At 44.8% G+C, this 20250-nt stretch overlaps 1 protein-coding gene across 1 annotated transcript in view; it reads right to left on the bottom strand.

Moving 5' to 3' along the window:
- Nucleotides 1–3869: 3869 nt before the first annotated feature.
- Nucleotides 3870–20250, bottom strand: part of LOC135204643 (serine/threonine-protein kinase mTOR-like) — a 42329-nt gene continuing 25948 nt past the window's right edge. The window contains 7 exon segments of the mRNA XM_064234791.1: nt 3870–3893; nt 3976–4150; nt 4414–4514; nt 11165–11255; nt 12409–12524; nt 13336–13537; nt 13994–14190. Of these exon segments, the coding sequence (XP_064090861.1) occupies nt 3870–3893; nt 3976–4150; nt 4414–4514; nt 11165–11255; nt 12409–12524; nt 13336–13537; nt 13994–14190 (906 nt within the window).

Here is a 20250-nt window from a genome sequence, read left to right as displayed (position 1 = left end):
AGCGGCAGGTACGGCAGGCCCAGCGATCGCCTCGTAGAATCATCGGCAGCCAGCGGAACCTGGGTACTGGCGGCCGGTCCAGGGGCGAGCTGCTGGAACAGCGGAAGTCTGGGGCAGGCAACACGAAGAAAACAGGCGGCGGCGGCAACCCCCTCCCCTCGGTACGGCGGCGGCCCTAGTAGCGGCAGACGGCGTCACCGACACAGCATGGGGAGTGTAGACCAGGAGGGGGGGGGAGCACATAAGCGGCCGTGGTAGTAGTGGAGACCGCCCCAGACCTCGCTAGACGCTGCAGCAGCCGTGAATGCTAGGCACGCCCTGCCGCCGCGGTGGTCCATACCTGTCCAAGGTCGTCTCCCATGGATGTAGCACCTGCGGTAGCATAGATAGATTAGTAAGAGGGGTTCCCTCACGCACGGGGGGAAGACATGCCCCACCCCGAACGCAAGGAAGACCCCAAATACAAAATACAACGAAGAAGCTGAGCGGGGGGACAGAAGGAAGACGAAGAATCGGATACCAAGGGAGTCGCGGGAGAGCTTTCCGACGACTTCCTGGCAGACCTTCGCTTCCCCTACCCCCGCACAGCAGTGAAAAGTAATATGAAAATGAAACAGAATACTGCCCTTGCGATTCACTTCATAGAACTTAAAGGGAAAAAGATCAATTCCCGGGTAAGAACGGAAACTTGATCCATATAATATGATGCTATCATAAAATATATATGAAAATGAAACAGAATACTGCACTTGCGATTTCACTTTCACAGAAAATAGTCGTAAGGATCAATTCCCGGGTAAGAGCGAAAATTGATCCAAATTAAATTATGCAAATAAATAATGAAAATGAAAAGAATACTGTATTGCAAATCCACTTTCATTGCATTTTATCATACAAAATAAAAGGATCGTGCCGAGCGCAATCACGCTCTCGGTAACGAACGCACAGGGCAAAAATATAATGAAAAAAAGTACTTACATTTTTCAATTACACACTTTCGCCCAAAATACATGACTCGGCGCGAGCGCGCCCGCCCTCGGCACCGAGACATAATTCAAGGGTTCAATTTATGAAAAGAGAGGAAATCGCCGCATCTACGGCGCTAGCTCCATGTTGGTTCATAATTAAGTAATGAAAATGAAAACAGTGTACTTACAGTTTCATTTTCAAGTCAAACAAACCATTAGTAGAAAACACAATATAAACAAAGCATACGACGATGGAAGCGGGCAGAGAGCGATGACGAACACCGTCCTTCACACCCCGCGGCCGAACCAAAGTGATTTGTTTACCTCCCAGTCGCGCCGCCGAGCGCGACTGTCGGACAAGCAGTTAAAACTACCGTTCTCCCCTTGTTCGAAGCTTACGACCGTTCCAGCTGCCGCTAGCTACTTCCTATTGTTAAAGGACCGATGGTTTGTATTACGTGTCGGAACAACTTGATAGTCTGAAGAAGACGACGTCGAGGGTTGTTCTTCGTCAACCTCCTCCGAAGAACAGCTCAATTCCCCTTCTTCCTTACCCGAGTTAAACTCCGAAGAAAGAGGCAGAAGACCTTTCACTCCAAGTCTCCTATCAGACCGATGACGAGAAGAAGAGGGTAACGTACCCTTAACAGAATCGTTAGCCGACACAGGATCAGCAATCACAACTTGAGTAAAACGCGAAGTAGAAGGAAGACGTGTAGCGTCAGCTAAAGACTCGGGAACAACGTCCGATCGAGAGCGAACTTCTGTATTCGCGTCCAAGAAGCTCTTACGCCGATGTCTATTAGCGTCCATCGGAGCGTCCAACCTAGCGTCCCTCCGAGCGTCCAACGAAGCGTCCAAATCAGCGTCCAACTGAGCGTCCAACGAAGCGTCCAAAGAAGCGATGAGCGGAGCGTCTCTCCTAGCGTCCCGCGAAGCGTCTCTACGATCGTCCCGCGAAGAGACAGGAACTGACACTTGACGAGCGTCCCGATGAGCGTCAACACAAGCATGACGAAGCGGAGCAGGCGTACCAAATTCCGTCCGTCAGAAACCAGAACATCTTCATCAGAAACGTCGATGTCGGAACGCCGAGCGTCCTCACGTCGAGAAGAGAGGGCAGAATGAAGAAACCTCTCTCTCTCCTGACGTTTACCTCCACCTCTAGACGAACGCTGGGGAGAACGAAGCCTAGAAGATGAAATACCAGGAAACAGGAACGAAAGACGAGCAGGCGGAGAAGACTGTCTTGATCTCTTGATCGGAAGTCTGTCGTCCTTCCTACGACCAGAAACCGTTTCCTTCTGCTTAAGTAAAGCATCCAGTTGCCGCTGCATAGCAAGGATTATCTCCGTCTGCGAAGGTTCTTTACGAGGAGAAGAGCTATGCCTGTGAGAAGGTGAGGGGCGAGGGGGACGCCTTCTTCCTTCTCCCAGGAACAGCCTTGGCTCTAGAGCGACTGGGGCGCTCTAAGGCGTCATCATCAGAAAGACGACTAGCCTTCTTCTGGGGCGGAAAGACACGCTTTCCAGAGAAGAATGCCAATCAGATGAAGCATGACGTGAAGCGTCCTGATCTTGAAACGTCCTCTTCAAAGGTCGCGAATCCGAACGAGATTCCCACCCCTTGCGCGGGGAGGACGAGAAACAATCCTTTAGGATACGTGCTCGAGCACGCTCCTTAGCAGCCTGGGAAGCGTCAACAGGTACTGCTGAAGGGACATCAGATCGGTGGGGGATCCCCGTGGGGGATCCCCGTAACCCTCCTTTGGCCTTCGACATGCCCTCTCCCTGAGTCCTGGGAGTCCGGCAGAAGGTCCCAGCCTAGAGGCGCTATAAGGCCGATCTGGACGCCCCCTCCACTTCACTAGGGGCACTATCACTACACTTAGCACTTGCCTGTTTTCAAGGGCAAGAACCTTAGATTCCAGAGTTTTCAAAGAATCTAAAATAAGCGAAAGGGCATTACCCTCCGCAGACACCACTTGAGGGCCCGAAGGCAACACTACGGGGTTAGGAGTCACAAAATCTAAAGAAGGGTTAGAAGGGGTTACATTAATACCCTGTCTGCTACCCGATTTACTCCTGGAGGAAGACCTCCTGATCCTATCACGCTCTAATTTATTAACATAGGATTCATACGTCTTCCATTGTGCATCATCAGACTTCACACTCCGTGCAGCGAAAAAATCATACCTACACACTTGCCCCCTACACCTTTACACACTTGTAGTGAGAGGATCCACCAAGGGCTTTTGGTAGCCTCACCTTGCATTCCTCTTTCATACACACTCTGGCACTAGCCGAACTAGAACCTGACTATTTAATTTGGAAAAACCAAGCCAAATTCAAAAACAATCCAAAGTACCGTATGCCAAGCTATCGATCCAATAACAAAAAACCAAAAAGTCAAGAGGATACTCAAGCAAAGAAATTTTTCCAAAATCCTGAGGCGGAGGTGCTGTAAACAGTTGTTTACAACACCGGCGACAGAAGAAATCTGATAGAAAATGGGAATGGTTCCTGATACCCGCCTCTCAGCGGCGGGAATGGGTACTAACCACCCTACTCCCACTACGTGTGTCGTAAGTTTTTAGAAATTCTGTCGGACTTCAGAGAATACAGCTATATATATATCTGACAGGTAAGTTTCATGAACAAATATTCTGTTTTAAGAGGCAGGGCAAATACGAACTTACATTGAAAGTAACCATCTGTCATTTACATTTATGCTTTGAAGGTGCAATACTCAAGAAATAACAAGACAGAGAAATTTTGGAATAAACAGTAATAATGTCAAATCTACTATAATGAACTGCTTTCCCATTTATACTCTCTCAAGAAAATTAAATCTCTGACTTGAGTAATGACATTCACAAATATGAGAAAGATCACAACAGTATTAAAACATTTTGATGGCAGGAAGCTGAAATTGACTAATGCATAAAACTGAAAAGACAAATTCTCAATACAGATCATGAGACCTTTAAAGCACACAAACCTCTCACCTTTGTCGGAAGAGACGCCTTCACAACCTCCATGATCTTGGGCAAGTACTTCTGCTTCTTGATGCCTGGACCAACGGCCACGCAGATCAAGCCCAGCGTTACGAAAGCTGTGGGGCGCTCCTTGTCACGACCTCTCAGGCAAGTGAGGAGGTATGTCATGGTGTCTGGCAGATGACTGGAAAGAAAGAAAATTGTCTTATTCAACGAGGAGCAAATAATTACTACATTATAAGGTGGTTTAAGATCCACGAAGTTACATCTATTACAGGGCTGGCTAGAAGCTTTCATACATAAATAAGTCAGGGAATCAAGGTCTGTATTCTAGCATGGTTTGAAAAAGGAACACTTCGAAGTGATAAGTGGATACTGGACAGTGAAAGAACAAAAGTTAAAAGAACCTTGGCTACAGTCAGCCTAACTGAGCACAAAGTACTTTACCTCTGGGAAAACTTGTCTTTATTCAGGGCGGCTAATCTCGGAAGTATCTGCAGGATAGCACTCTGGATTATACCGTTCCTGATGTTCCGCTGGCCAAGGACCTGGAAGAAAGATGTTCAAAGATAAAGGCAGAATGGACGATGGCCCATTACACTAAAGGTTTGTTTGAACATCATCATATATATATTATATATATATATATATATATACAGTATATATATATATATATATATATATATATATAAAATCAAGTAAAAAAGTCCATTATGACATGAACCAGTCCTTCTTCGGTCCTTTGTTGTTAAAAATGTTATTGTTATAATACAATTAAGTTTGTTCATACTTAACTGGCAGATATATATATAGCTGTATTCTCCGAAGTCCGACAGAATTTCAAAATTCGCGGCCCACACGCAGTGGGGGGGGCCAGGTGGTGGTACCCATTCCCGCCGCTGGGAGGCGGATATCAGGAACATCCCATTTTCTATCATATTTTATCAGTGCCACTGTCTCCTGAGGGGAGGTGGGTGGGCACTTTAATTATATATATCTGCCAGGTTAAGTATGAACAAACTTAATTGATATTATAACAATAACATTTTGTTCATGAAACTTACCTGACAGATATATATATAGCTGAATCCCACCTTCGGATGGTGGGAAGAGACAGAATAGGATTTTTTGGGAAAACTAAATTAAGTTGATGAATATCATCTTGGTTCCTCACCTGTTTAGCATAGCCGACTTCGTGATTACTGTCACTAAAGTCTGCTTCTGCGTTACTAGAGTTGCCAGCGAGGTAGAGACCTGTAATGCTGGTGCGCTCTAAGATGATCTGTCAACGGGAGCGTGACCACAATGTGACTAGACCATATGGACCATACTTCTTTGAGGGCAACGAAGCTAAAACCACCACTGACCTAACCTATTAAAGTTAGTTCCATAACTTCTAGGCTAAAGAAAAGGAAACGCGCCTCAAGCGACCAAACCCTTCAAAGTTTAAAAGCACAACTATCCCCTTTTCTATAGGAGTAGGATTCGTGTTGCTTGCTGCCCCCAATAATATATCTACGGATATGTATGGTCCTAGCGACTTACAGATCTCAAATGTCGTCTTCACATCCGTCGGGAGTGTGAAGCGAACACAGAGTTGCTTCGCTAAAGCGTTGGCATCAGGATGTTACTGAGTGTCATGCTCTGTTGAAATGCTTCCGAGGCCGCGCCCTCACCTCTTGAGCATTCATATTAAGAAAAAATCTCAAATCTTTATGCAAACATAATGAATGAGACTTCTTAAAAGAACTCCTTGACTATAATGCCAGGGTGTTCTTGGACATGAACCAGTCTGGTCTTTACGGAAACACCGCAGATTGTCCGTTGACCTCGACTTACTATAGTTTTATTAAGATAAAACTTGAGAGACCCGACAGGGCACAGGACTCTAATGCCTTTGCCCAATAATTTGTGCCATACCCTTGGTCTCCAAACCTTCGGGTCAAGGGTTAGACAGGTTTTCGTTCTTATCAAGAACGGAAGGCTTAGAGGACAGACCGCATTATGTTCCACTTTAAAGCTAAAACCCTCTGATGATAGCTAAAAGCTCACTAACCCTCTTTGCCGTGGCTAGAGCGGTTAGAATGTTAGCCTTTCTGTCACGTGTATTAAGTTCGCAGAAAGGATAGGTTCGAAATGCTTTTGGCATCAGAAACTCAGACTACGTCTAAGTTCCATGCCGGAACCTGCGATCCAGAGAATTTCAAGATCTCCCCAGACCTCAAAGATCGTGAAGCTTTGTTGTTTGACAGAACCGAATCTCTGAGCCTAGAGGCCGTCAACAACCTATTTGCATATTCTACAATAGTTAGGACTTCTATCTTATCTCGTACTTCATACGGAAAGATAGAACCATAAAGAAATTCACAGAGGTCGAGTTGGAGGAACAGTCATTTCCCTTCACTATCCAGAAACGGCCCGCTCCGATTGAACACTGAAAATAGGCAGCACTGCTTTGCCTTGGCCAAGAGACTGCCATTAATCTTGAAGATCTTATCGCTTCTCGATAGTCTGAACGCCTTCAGACTCAGAGAGGAGAGATATTAGATACTTCACTAAGTGACGAAGTTAGATTACACCGATTCTCTCGGGAAGGTCTTTGGACAATTCTCTGAATTACCTGACCTCTGTGAATCCAACCTCTTAGAGGCAACATGTGGCGACTAAAGCTTATCCTCTAGGATCATGAATAAGGGAACAACTTAAGAGGAAGCTCCTTCGTCTTCAAAATTACGAAAAACTTAACGAAAGGACGCCCTCAGTCTCTCCTCACTTTCGAAATACTTCTAAGTGAGGAAATTACTCAGACGTCAGTAGTTGTTGCCTTCGATCGAGAAGACCCGCACGGACGTGTACTAGTTTAACGAACCTCTTGAGGACCGTTACGTTCCGTGCCTAAGCCCATAACCAATTCTCTGTTCTTGAGCTATGAAAGAGCTGAGAAATTATCCGGGATGATTTGGGGCCACTCGATCCAAACTCACCCTTCGAGGAACTGGAGAGCCGACCAATTGGCTTCCAATTCTTTCAGGGACAATGTGCCAGAACATCTGTTCCTCTGTTCGGATGTCTGGCACCCTCCTCGCTATCACCCGAGGTGATCCTCAAGCCGTTGAGAGAAAATTAGAATTATTACAAGATCTTTGATGTTATTCCAATTTCTTCGTGAGGAAAAATTGTAGAGGTCTGAATTGCTGTTTTTATTCAGGGAAAACAAGCTTCTCCAGCGAGGAAATGGTCCCCAGCAAACTCATCCATTCCCTCACTCAGCCTGCTTCCTTCCCTAAATAAGGCTGCACTTTGCATAAGCAGGAGAGCATTATTATAGTGCTATGCCGCGGTAGATTCGTACAGAGTTCTGTTACCGTGCGGTAAACCCGCACCGAACAAGTATAAGAGATATCTTGTTGAAATTTTCTAAGTAAAACGGAAGGCATGTTCATTCATGATTACTAGAAATTTCCTCAACCCGAGGCTAAAATCCATGATTGTAGGGTGGGCAGAGAGACGCAACCAAACGCGCATGACACCGAGCTAGCCGGTACTGCGTAGATCACATCACAGTAACAGCAGCCTTGTTCATCGTCTCGCACTATCTGCCTGAGTTGCCAGTACTCCTTTTACGAAGGGATAGGTATGAAATTATCGAGCAAAAGGAAACTCTCCAGCAGGCATATTTCAAAACAAAAATTAAAAATTCGCTAAATACAGAATCTGAGTTGGTGTTGTCGTAACAATACCTGAATAGTTATTCTTACTCCGAAAACTCTTGGAAGGTTGAAGGGAGTGTCAAATAAATACATTAGAAACAACAGTTCTTCGGCTTCTATCCGCAGAGGTAAATACTATATGCGTATATGACTTGACCCATGCGTTAGCAAAATGACGCAAAGATAAATACGTAAGTATTGTAGTAATTTGAATTCATCGAATTCTCTACTAAATCTTTCCTCGAGCGAGGAAGAGAGAAAGAAAGGAAAACGACTGTCCACGTTCTAAATGAATGAGACTTTTAAAAGAACTCCTTGACTCTTTGCCAAGAAAAGGAGTAATATTCGAATAGAGATCATCAAGAGAGAACCGAGGATCGAAAAGGACCGTTCAATGTTCTTATGATATTGGACATAAGACTTCCTGGATCTAGTCTACAAGTCTTTTTCTTACTCCCGGATGAGCCTCTGAAAATGAATGAGAGCTCTTCGAAATTTGTTAATGAGTTTATCCGCTTAAACGATAAACGTTAAAATCTATGTCAATGAGACTCTACCCCATTTATGAGGGGTCCCCCACTTAAATGACAAAACGTTTAGTATCTTGACAATGGGGAAAACGTCCTTACTAGACAAAAACTATTAGCACTTTGCTAATAGGGGTGGAAAACCCTTTAACATGACCGAAAGTCACCAGGAATCCGAGTATATAATCTTCCCGATTCTCAGAGAAATCGATGAAGAGGAAAGAGGGATCGAAGAAAAAATTCGGGTATGTCTCTCCGCTAACTCCGAATCCTTTTTAAAAATTTCTGTAAAGGAATGTCCTGTGGAGAGTCCTGAAAAAACCTCCTCTTGACGAGCATTTATAAAGCGTCAAGCGTCCTAAGAAACGTCCTGAACAGCAAATAAAACGCCGTTCTACAAGTCTTTTCTCTCGCAAAGGGTCCTGCCGAGCTTCCACCGAAGCGTCCTGGCGAATGTGCACAAAAGCGTCCTCAAAAGCGTCCTGGAAAACAAGCGTCCTGCTGAGCGTCCTCAACTGCTGAGCGTGCTTAGCTACGAGCGTGTCGAGCAGAGAACACCAAGTCTTCTGAACGACGTTTCAGAGAGGAACTCGTTGAGCGCCTTGATGCATGCAAGGCCCGCCAAAGCGGGCGTCTCCTGGCGAGCGACTTTGCCAACATCTCAATGTTATGACGAAACCGCGTTTTGCGTATGACGTTGAATATTTTTAAGGGACGTCCTCATGCGAGTCTCCATGGAGAGCCGCACGCTGCTCCTGAAGAGTGTGAACACTAAAGGAAGACGTATGGCTTTCGTCTTCCGCAAGGTGCTTGCCGAAGCGTCCTGGAGAATGTCTCTACTTATAGGACGTCGAGCACCTCCAAAAGCTTCCTCACTTCTAAATTGCCCTTCTTATGCCGACCAGAGACATAAGTTGTTTGACTGTGCAAAGCAGCTTGCCGGCCGTCAAACTTATCAGCTTGCTTTTCGAAGTAAAGCGAACGTTACATAACGTATACGGAGCGCCATGAGGAGAGAAGACGAATACTGAGTTGCTCCTCCAAAAGGTGGAATCAAGAATGTCCTTGATTACAAATTCTTTTGGAATGCTAGCGAGGTTGAAACAGCTCTAACTTCATGAGCGTTCACTCGCAGGAGGCTCAAATCACTCTTCTGGCAAGATGAATGAACCTCCTTAATAATGTACAAGTGATATAAACATGAGCGTTCACTCGCAGGAGGCTCAAATCACTCTTCTGGCAAGATGAATGAGCCTCTTTAATAATGTATAAATGATGTATACATGAGCGTTCACTCTCAGGGGGCTCAAATCACTCTTCTGGCAAGATGAATGAGCCTCCTTAATAATGTATAAATGAAGTATACATGAGCGGTCACTCGCAGGAGGCTCAAATCACTCTTCTGGAAAGATGAATGAGCCTCCTTAATAATGTATAAATGATATATACATGAGCGTTCACTCGCAGGAGGCTCAAATCACTCTTCTTGGCAAGATGAATGAGCCTCCTTAAATGTCCCTTTTAGAAAAAAGAGCCAGTGCATTCTTCTAAAAGGGTAAATGTGGTCTCTTTCCTCCTATCCTCTCGTGACGAGAGAGAGGACGTGAAGCGTCCTCTTCTCTAAAGCTTCTTTAGGGGGCGCGAGTCCTTCCGAGAGCCCAAACCCCTGTGTGGGGAGGATGCCTCGGAGGCCGAGAAACAACCCTTGAAGCTTCGTGCACGTGCTCGATCTTCGGCAGCCTGGGAAGCTACAACAGGACCTGCCGAAAGGAAGCCAGATCAGCATGAAAAGCCCGTAAACCCTCCTTCGGCTTTTGACATGCCCTCTCCCTGGTTTCTGGGGAGTCCGACAGAGGTCTAGGCCTAGAGGCGTTATGGGGCCGATCTGACGTTCCCTCCTAACGAGAGAGAGGACGTGAAGCGTCCTCTTCTCTAAAGCTTCTTAGAGGGCGCGAGTCCTTCCGAGAGCTCCAACCCTTGCGCGGGGAGGACGCCTCGGAGGACGAGAAGCAATCCTTCAAGATTCGTGCGCGTGCACGATCTTTAGCAGCCTGGGAAGCGTCAACAGGTTCTGCCGAAGGGACGCCAGATCGGTGGGGAGCCCCCGTAACCCTCTTGCGGCTTTCGACATGCCCTCTCCCCTGAGTCCTGGGAGTCCGACAGAGGTCCAGGCCTAGAGGCATTATGGGCCGATCTGACGCCCCCTCCACAACACAAGGGGGCATACCCTTCACAACACTGATTGGAGAGCGAGCACTTTAGTCTAAGATTACTTGATGTAATCCTCTAGCAGACACTTCTCTAGGCCCGTAAGCCATACCACAGGGTTAGGCAAAATAAAATCTACAGGAGGTTAGAAGGTTCATTATTTCTAGCTTCTGTTTACTGTGGAGGAAAACTCCTGATTTCTAACACGCTCTAAAATGCGTACATGAATCCTACTTCTTCCGTAATCAGTCCCACACATTACACTAATTACATTGAACTTATGCAAAGAAAACATGTAAACGCCATATACACTAAGCGAGTGTCTACCGAAAGTTCCGGTAGCTTCACCATCCCCCATGCAGACAACAAAGTCTGAAACTAGGCTAACTAGCCTCAGACATCAAATGCAATGAAAAATTTACGATAGCGTATGCCTAGCCACAAATCCAAGTCAAAAATCGTAAGAATAATTAGGATACTTAAGCGGCTAATGAAGTTTCAAAATCCTAGGCGGAGGTCTGTAAACAGTTGTTTACCGACCGGCGACAGAAAAAATATGAATAGAAAATGGGAATAGTTCCTGCCAATATCCGCCTCCAGCGGCAGAATGGTACCACCACCTGGCCGCCCACTGCGTGTGCCGCGAATTTTGAAATTCTGTCGGACTTCGGAGAATACAGCTATATATATATCTGTCAGGTAAGTTTCATGAACAAACAATAACTTGTTTCCCGACTACCCCATTTCACTTGCCTGATTGCAGATGCTGTCGTACTTTTCGAGAATCAATTCTCTGCAAGTTCTGCTTTCGCATGGCTGGTCCAGGATTGTAGTCTCAGTTCCGCTGAAAAATAAATGAAATCTAGTGACGGTTTGACATTAAAAATTGGCTTATTTTCTTCAGATTACTCATTAGCTTTCATCACTGTTGCGAACTCCACAGCCCTGTGACTCAAATGGCCTCTGTGAAATTCCACCACTGTTTTGTCTTCCACAAATCTCCAGCCTCCATTCTCATAGCTTGCATCTAAATAGTTCAAGGTTTTCAAACTCTTCTGGTGGTAACAGAAGCGCACTATCACGTTCTATTCTCCCTGTGGTTGTTCGACATCGACATATGGAATTTCCTTTATGGTCTAATTTCTCATTCTATCCTGCCATCTGACTGCCTAAAAACCTTGAAGCTCTATTCATAAAGTGACATAATTTTTTAGATTATGTCACGATTCATGCGCATGTGGCAATACAAATCATACTAAAGCACGACTTTACTTTCATATGCAACTGAAATCTCTTTGATTTCTAAATCTTATTCAGCCTAGCACTTGTCTGCTTGCCTTTTCAGTCTTTTCACCGTATCTCAAAGGCTAAGCAAAGAACGACAGTTGTCATTACAGCAGAACCTGAAAGGGTTAACTGAAAAGAAATTGCCACCAATAACAATTTGAAATCGAGCGTTCCCTTTTAAGGATTCAAGTGTCTGCAGAGTCCTCTCCTGTCTAGCATATTTCCTGCCTGAAATCCTGACTAGTCATTCATACTCTCACTGGTCAGAATAGAATAGAATATAGAATTCAGGCCAAAGGCCAAGCGTTAGGTCCTATGAGATCATTCAGCGCTGAAAGGGAAATTGGCATTAAAAAGGTTTGAAATGTGTGACAGAAGGAAAACCTCACAGTTGCACTCTGAAACAATAGTTAGAGAGGGTGGAAAATCAGTTGGAAGAAAGAGAATAGGAACAGAGGTACAGCAAAAGGAATGTAAGCGGTTAAAGCTAGGGGCCAAAAGGACACTGCAAAACTCTTCATGTAATGCCTACAATGCACCACGTTGAGGTGCATTGACAGCACTAACCCCCTAAGGTGACTCGCTAATTACAAAAAATCTGGTTACTGTTTAAGAAGAACCCCTACAAATTATTTCAAAGTTACCAAATGAATAGGAGAAATATTGACAAAAAATCTCTAAAAATATGTTAACCCATTCAAAATACTAACCCAATGGCTGAATTAGCATGACTTGGAAGCCCAGACACCAAGTCGTGGGTACCGTGAGACGATGAAGTGAGAGTACCCTGGCCTCTGAGCCGCTTAACTACGGACGACATGCTATCCTGTAACGACAAACCGAGTGTTATTACTCCATTTTTTCTAATCTAACATGAGTTGAGTAAAAATGAAAAGTAACAAACATTAAGCAATGCAGCTGAAGTCATCAAGATACTGTAGGCGAGATATGATGCAGGCATTAAAACTCCCTACAAGACGACAAAAATCTTATACAGATACCAGCAGGTCTGAGACTACTTACTTTAACAGCTTAGATATATCAAGCTACTATTGACCCTTCTTTTCGAACAACTGCATAAGATTACTTTTCCCTATTACGGTTATTAAAAAAAAATTTGTGGTACTTTTAAATAGAGAATTCTACACAAAAAAATCCTGCATCTACAAGGGATCTTCTCGAATTGTATGATAACTGGATTTAACTGAAAGTGTATTTAACCGAGCTCCCTGCATTAGAACCTATCCTGTTTTTTCAGGATGCAAAATTGGAACAACACCAATTTATATGTATATTTAATATATAAAAGAGGAAAAACAGCAAACATACTACTGTCCTGTACATTCAAGAATATCTACTCTACCAAAAACCAAAGACTGTACAGAGTTATGCTGCTAATCACACAATATAGCAATATTGAATCTACCACCAAATCTATAACAAATTGGATGAGTTTGACACTATCTTAATGATCCAACATTCCCGCAGGACTTCCACTGACTAGATTTCTCAACACAATGACCCAAAGGAGAGGAAATTCAATGCTTTATCTACCTCATCCCACCAGTAACCTATGATGAAGGCTGAAAAAGTCATGGTAAGAGGTCAATAGGAAATCTATCAACCAGAAGGTTTACCTTCTTGTGAGAGGGCATTTGATAGTGAGTGAGATGGTCAAGCTGCTTCACCATTCTCTCCCACTCGTTGTTGCTGCAGCGAAGTAGCTCGTTCAAGACGAGCAAAGATCCGTGGACGCGGTCGTCCCTGGAGAGGCTGCGGTCCTTGTTGTTTGGGGCTTCGTCAAAGCCTGCCCAGGCTTCTGTCAGACACTGCTTGTACCTACAAACGAAACGACATCAGAGGGAGACATATGGCAGAACAATTATCAACGAATGATCATTGACACCTTCGTATGAAAACCAATATTCGTGTTTGTCTTGAATAGTTAAGAAAGGACCACTGTATGCAACCAAGATTAAGGGAGAGAATACACAATAGGAGCTTTTGACCTTCACTGAGGGCCTCTTTCAGCTTTACGAAGCAAAATTGACAGTTTACATAGAAATAAAAGTATAAAAATACTGACAATTTCCATTTTCATTGCTCTTTTAAAACTTTGTATTTCATTTTTATTTCCCTATAAACTTTGTCATTTTTACTTAGTACAGCTGGAGAGGACATTATCGCAGGTCATTGTTCTATATTTTCTCACTTAAACTTGGGTGTGTCTACAGTGGCTCTTTCTTAACCAATCGCTGACACAGCAATAATAATGATAACAATAGCAAAACATACCACATTGTCTGCTGCATTTCTTTAGTTTCTCTCTGGGCATGATAGCCGAAGCAGACTTCTCAAGGCCGCAACAGCCCCCCTCAGCGATTGGCCGGCTTAGGATCCCTGACAGCATTGAAGATGACGTCCAAAAACTGCTGGACTTGCTGGAAGAAGTATGTCGGGACAGAAAGGGCCAGTTCACGCAACACCAAAACCTGTTGGGGGCAAAAATGATATTGTTATGATACAATAAAGTTTGTTCATACTTACCTGGCAGATATATATATAGCTGTATTTTCTGAAGTCCGACAGAATTTTAAAAACTTCCGACACACGCAGTGGTCGGCCAGGTGGTTAGTACCCATTCCCGCCGCTGGGAGGCGGGTATCAGGAACCATTCCCATTTTCTATTCATAATTTTTATTTCCACTGTCCCCTGAGGGGAGGTGGGTGGGTACTTGATTATATATATCTGCCAGGTAAGTATGAACAAACTTTATTGTATCATAACAATATCATTTTGTTCATGAAACTTACCTGTCAGATATATATATAGCTGAATCCCACCTTTGGAGGTGGGAAGGGACAGAATAGAAGGATTTTGGGAAACAAATGCATGCAGATGATTTAAATCTTGGTTCCACCTGTTAGCATAGCTGGCTTCGTGGTTACTGCCACGTAATCTTGCTTGTGCTACTAGAGTTGCCAGCGAGGTAGAGACCTATATAGCTGGTGCACTCCAGATGATCTGTCAACAGGGGCGAGACCACGACGTGACTAGACCATATTGACCATACCATGAGGGCTAAGAAGTAAAATAAATATATATAGATAAAATAAATATATATATCACCACCTGACCAACCTAGCCAAAGTTAAGGTGTGTTAACTAAGGCTTAAGAGTTAAGAAGTCGCCGTTGTCGGCGACTCAACAACTAAATTAAGAGCTCTTCCTAACCATTTTCTACAGGATAGGATGAGTGGTACTTCTTGCCCCCAAGATTGTGTCTGCAGACACGTATGGCCCTAGCGAGCAGCAGATCTCATATGCCATCTTCACATCTCGCAGGGAGTGTGAAGTGAACACAGAGTTGCTTCGCTAAAACATGGTACTCAGGATGTTGCTGAGTGCCATGCTCTGTTGAAATGCTTCCGAGGCCGCGCCCTCACCTCGTGAGCATTCAGATAAAAAGATTTCAAATCTTTGTGCAAACACAATGAAGGAGCATTTTTGAAAGAACTCCTTAACACTAAAGCCAGGCTGTTCTTCGATATGGGCAAGTCTGGTCTTTTTCGGAACACTGCAGATTGCCGAATGACTTCGACTCTTCTTGAGTTTTATGTAGATAAAACTTGAGACCCCGACAGGGCACAGGACTCTCTCTGGCTCCTGCCCACTAACTTGTGCCATCCTTGCTTCCAAGCTCCTGGCCCAAGGACAAAAACGGGTTTACCATTCTTAGGCCACAACGGCAAGGGTTAGAGAGCACACCGCCTTGTGTTCTCAAGCCAAAACTTGTGACGATGGCTTAAAATCTCACTAACCCTCTTTGTCGTATCTAGGGTGGTTAGAAGAAGGCCTTCCTGATCACATGCAAGAAGTTAACAGGTAGGAGAGGTTTCGAATGCTTTGACATCAAGAACTTCATGACTACGTCTAAGTTCCATATTGAAAGCTTCGATCAGGACATGCACAGTCAGTCCGTCTGTACTAAAAGTCAGGTGACCGACCAGTTGACCAGTCAGACGAATCAAGGACAGCAAGGCTGTACCCTGAAGACCATAAGGCACTATTCTTCGCTGAAGGATGAGTGTCTGGACTGCCTGGGCGATTCAATCTAAGCAAACCTTGGGGGTGTATCACGCAACCCAACGTCGTCAGCGAATCACTCCTGACTCGAGCTTCTGGTGCCAGGAGAAAGGAGCGAGGAGCAAAAAGGCGATTCAGTCCCGAAGGAAGAATGCCTGACAGTCCAACCTGGTCTCATGTTACACGATCATCGGGGGTGTATAAACGCAACCGACTTCGTCAACAAGAAACTTAGGGCTACTATATGTCGCCTGATCTCGCACGAGTGTCTGACTCCGAGAAAACAGGTGAGACAAAAAGTAGATGATGAGCGAGGTTCGAGATTCCACAGAACTCAAAGATCGTGAAGGGCTTTGTTGTTTGACAGACGCAAATCTCTGAGCCCAAAGGCCGTCAACAACATATTTGCGTATTCTTTAATAGTTGTGACTGCCAGCTTATCCCATTCTTCAGACGGAAATGGAAGACGGTAATCTTATTCCTGTGCAACATCTCGATAGCCTGAACGTAGTCAGACTCAGAGCGGAGATGTATATAGGTAGTTATAGGTACCTTTCGAGTTAGAGTAGACCGACTCTCTCGGAAAAGGTCCTTGGAAAGTGAACTAGGAAGTATGTGACCTCTGTGAATCCAGGATCCTGAAGGCCAACATGGGGCGATCAGCGTCATTGTCGCTCCCTGTGACGTCATAAATCCTCTTATTACATTTCCTAAGCGATTGAAAAAAGGGGAAAAGAGACTAAATATCCATCCCCGTTCAATATCATAGGATGGCGTTTAATGGTACCGATCCCGGATCGAGAATAAGGGAGCAGAAAAGAAGAAGCCTCTTCGTCCTCTCAACATATCGAAGAGAAGAAGAAAGGGCGTCCCTAAAGTCTCCACAACTCTCAACTTACTTCTAAAGAAAGATTCCACTCGGAAGTCAATAGTTGCTGCCGTCGATCTAGACGATTCGTACGGACTTTTGCAATCCTGTAACGAACCTCTAGAGGATCGTTACATTCTACGCCTTGTTATAATAGGCTTTCTCGTAAACTCGAACAGGGACCGAGAGAAGATACTTCTTAAGATATGAGAGAGCTGTGGAATATCAGAGTTGATCTGGACCACTGGTTCCCAAAACTCGTTACGAGGACTGGAGGGACTACCGAATCTCTTTTTTACATCTTTCAGATTAAGATCCAGGACATCTGAAACCCTATCCAGATGTCCGGCACCTTCTTTCTATCACCTCAGGTGATAAACGCACTGAGAGATGTTCAGAATCATTCCTAGATCTTGAATAATATTTCAGTTTCCCGGTAGGAAAAAACTGTGTCTGAATTGCAGTCTATTCGGGAAACAAACTTCTTCAGGAAGGAAATGGTCCCCAGCAAGCTCATCCATTCTCTCCCCGAGTATGCTTACTTCCCTAATAAGGCTGCGCTTTGCCTAAGCAGGAGAGCATATAAAAGTGCAATGTTGCGGTAGACTCGTAGTTCTATACCGTGTGGTAACGAGCACCGAAAGGATTAAGAGATAACTCTGTTGAACATAGTAAGGCAAAACGAATGCAACGTTTATTCATTCACGTAAGAAATTCCCTCAATCTTAGGCATAAAGTCCGATTGTAGGGCAGAGATACAGTTAGTCAGTCAATCCCGCAGGAGAGACGTAACCGCCAGACAGAGATACGGTTAGTCAGTCAATCCGCAGGAGAGAGAGACGTAACCTACCGCGATGACAGCGCCCGATCTGTTACTGGCTCGGTGGACTGGAGGACGGACACAGCGTGACAGCAGCAGCCAGCAGCTTACGAACGTCGTCTCTTAACTTTATGTCTGGGTTGCCAGCTACCCTATTCTACGAAGAAATAGGTTCGTTTTTTTTATTTTTGAGCAGAAAGATTCTCAAGCTGGTATATTTAAGCGAAACAGAAAACGCTAAATATATAGATGCGTTTGTGTCGTCAGAAACATACCATACAACGGTAAAAGGTAAATCGGAAACTCCTGGAAGGCTGCAGGAGTAACGATTAAATGTCCTTAAATAGACAATAGACCTCTCGGTTGCCATCCGAAGAGGTAACTACAGCAAGCGTATATGACTTGAACAACCAGAAGTAAAATAACGCAAGGCAAAATATGAAATTATATCACAATAAAGTTTGTTCATACTTACCTGGCAGACATATATATAGCTGAATTCGGAAATACAGCTATCATACATATCTGACAGGCAAGTTTCATGAACAAAACTTAAGAGAATCGAAGCAGTCAGCTCAAGCTTCTTATGTTACTGGACATAAGCGTTCATTGACGTAGTCTACAAGTCTAATTTCTTGTACGAGTCTGCGAATGACGAATGAGAGCTCTTCCGAATCTTGTCAATAAGAGCTTATTCGCTTACGCAATATCAAGTTAATGAGATGTTTGTCAATGAGAACTAACCCATTTTACGGGACAGAGATATTTTGTCAATGAGGGGATACCCACTTACTTGACAAAACGAAAGTATATTGTCAATGGGGGAAAGGTCACTGAATTGACAAAACGTAATCCAGGGAGTCAAGCCTTTAATTTTTTCCGAATTTTTCCCGATTCCCGTCTCAAACGAGGAAGGGGCAAGAATCCTGTTAAGAGACTGGGCTTACGGCAGGTAGAACGACGATGTTCAATTCGGCAGCGTAGTTCCGACTAGAAACTAACAAAATCTATCATCTGAAAAACCTTTTCAGATGGGCTAAAAAGCTTGCAAAATTATCCTGGGAAGAGGAAGAAACTCTCCAACCAGCTTCCTCTCCCGTATCACAAACTAATGCCTGCGAAAGCTTAAAATTTATTGGCAGTATGGCAAAGGAAGTCCTGTCTTGCGCTTTCCTGAAGAGCGTCCTTTTGATGAGTGCCTTTGCAAGAATCCCACTGAACGTTGCCGAGAGTCCTGACGTGCAGGACATCGAGCCTTACATAACCCGTAACTGCCTTATCGCAAAGTCTTGACTGCGGTAGTGGCAACTTAAATTTATTGGCAGAATAGCAAAGGTTGCGGTAGAGCAAACGAGATCTTCCCTTGAGCTTTCCTAACTCCATCCACCTATGCGAAAAGCAATATTAATTGACAGAGACCTCTTGAATTCACGAAACCCGATGTCTTGCTGGGTTTCGAAGAAGAAGTTGTCTGTTCACTTTAAACTTCCTCCGAAGCACTGCCTACTTCACATTCTTTGCAGGTGAGGTAGAAGGTATCACCGGAGGTAGAGATAAACATTCTTTAGGCCCATATCTGAAACAAGAGCTTGAAGAGTTCAACAGAAACGTTCAGCCAGGCGACACACTGGCGCTCTGGAGCACGCTCGGCGTCCACTGGAGCGCGCTCGGCGTCCACTGGCGCGCCACTTGGCGTCCACTGGCGCGCACTTGGCGTCACTGGCGCGGACTTGGCGTGCACCGCGCGCGCGCCTGGAGTCATCCGAGCGTCCCGGGCGTCCGCTCTCAAAAGCTTCCTGCTACTATGACTTCTCTTACGTATTTCTCGGTGGAAAGACGGACACGAGTTCAGGCGACGTTCGCCTTCTTACTTCTCACTGAAACGCATAACAAGAGAGAGAGAGAGGACGTGAAGCGTCCTCTTCTATAAAGCTTCTATTTAGAGGCGCGAGTCCTTCCGAAAGCTCCAACCCCTGCATGGGGAGGACGCTTCGGAGGACGAGAAGCAATCTTTCAGGATTCGTGCACGCGCACGCACTTTGGCAGTCTGGGGATTTTCATCAGAAACTGCCAAAGGCACGTCAGATCGGTGGGGGTTCCTTGTAACCCTCCTTAGGCTTTCGACATGCTCCCTCCCCGGGTCCTGGGAGTCAAGCAGAGGTCCCGGCCTAGAGGCGAAACGAGGCCGATCTGACGCACCCTCACTACACAAGGGTATCACTGCACTTCTGCACTTCACTTTTACTCTCTAAAGCAAGCACTTTCGATTCTAAGATACGAATCGAAAGAGTATCAGAGAAAGGGCAATTCCTCTACAGACACTGCTTAGGGCCCGAAGGCAACACTGCAGGGTTAGGAGTAACAATTACAGAAGTAGCACTTCACAGCAATGAAGGAGAGCGAGCACCTCTCGTAGACATATTCATAGCCCGTAGGCCATACTACAGGGTTAGGCAAAATAAAGTCTACAGGAAGGTTAGCAGGTTCACTACCCTGACTTTTGTTACTGATTAATTGCGTACATACGAATCATACGTCTTCCTTACGGAATTAGACATGTTTACTGATTAATTGCGTACATACTAATCACGTCTTCCTTACAGAATAGACAAGTCTCACACTCCTTACATGACAAATCTCAACAAAGAAGCAAGACCCATACCCCTCGTACATACCAAGTGCGGATCTACCGAAGCTTTCGGTAGCCACACCCTATCTTTGCAGACAACCCCGTCTGAAACTAGCCTAACTAGATTCAGATATTTTATGCAAAAATG

The sequence above is a fragment of the Macrobrachium nipponense genome, chromosome 47, assembly GCF_015104395.2.
Source record: "Macrobrachium nipponense isolate FS-2020 chromosome 47, ASM1510439v2, whole genome shotgun sequence".
Classification (NCBI taxonomy): domain Eukaryota; kingdom Metazoa; phylum Arthropoda; class Malacostraca; order Decapoda; family Palaemonidae; genus Macrobrachium; species Macrobrachium nipponense.
The sequence above is the reverse complement of the archived record's forward strand: the minus strand, read 5'-3'. Positions and strand labels throughout refer to the sequence as shown.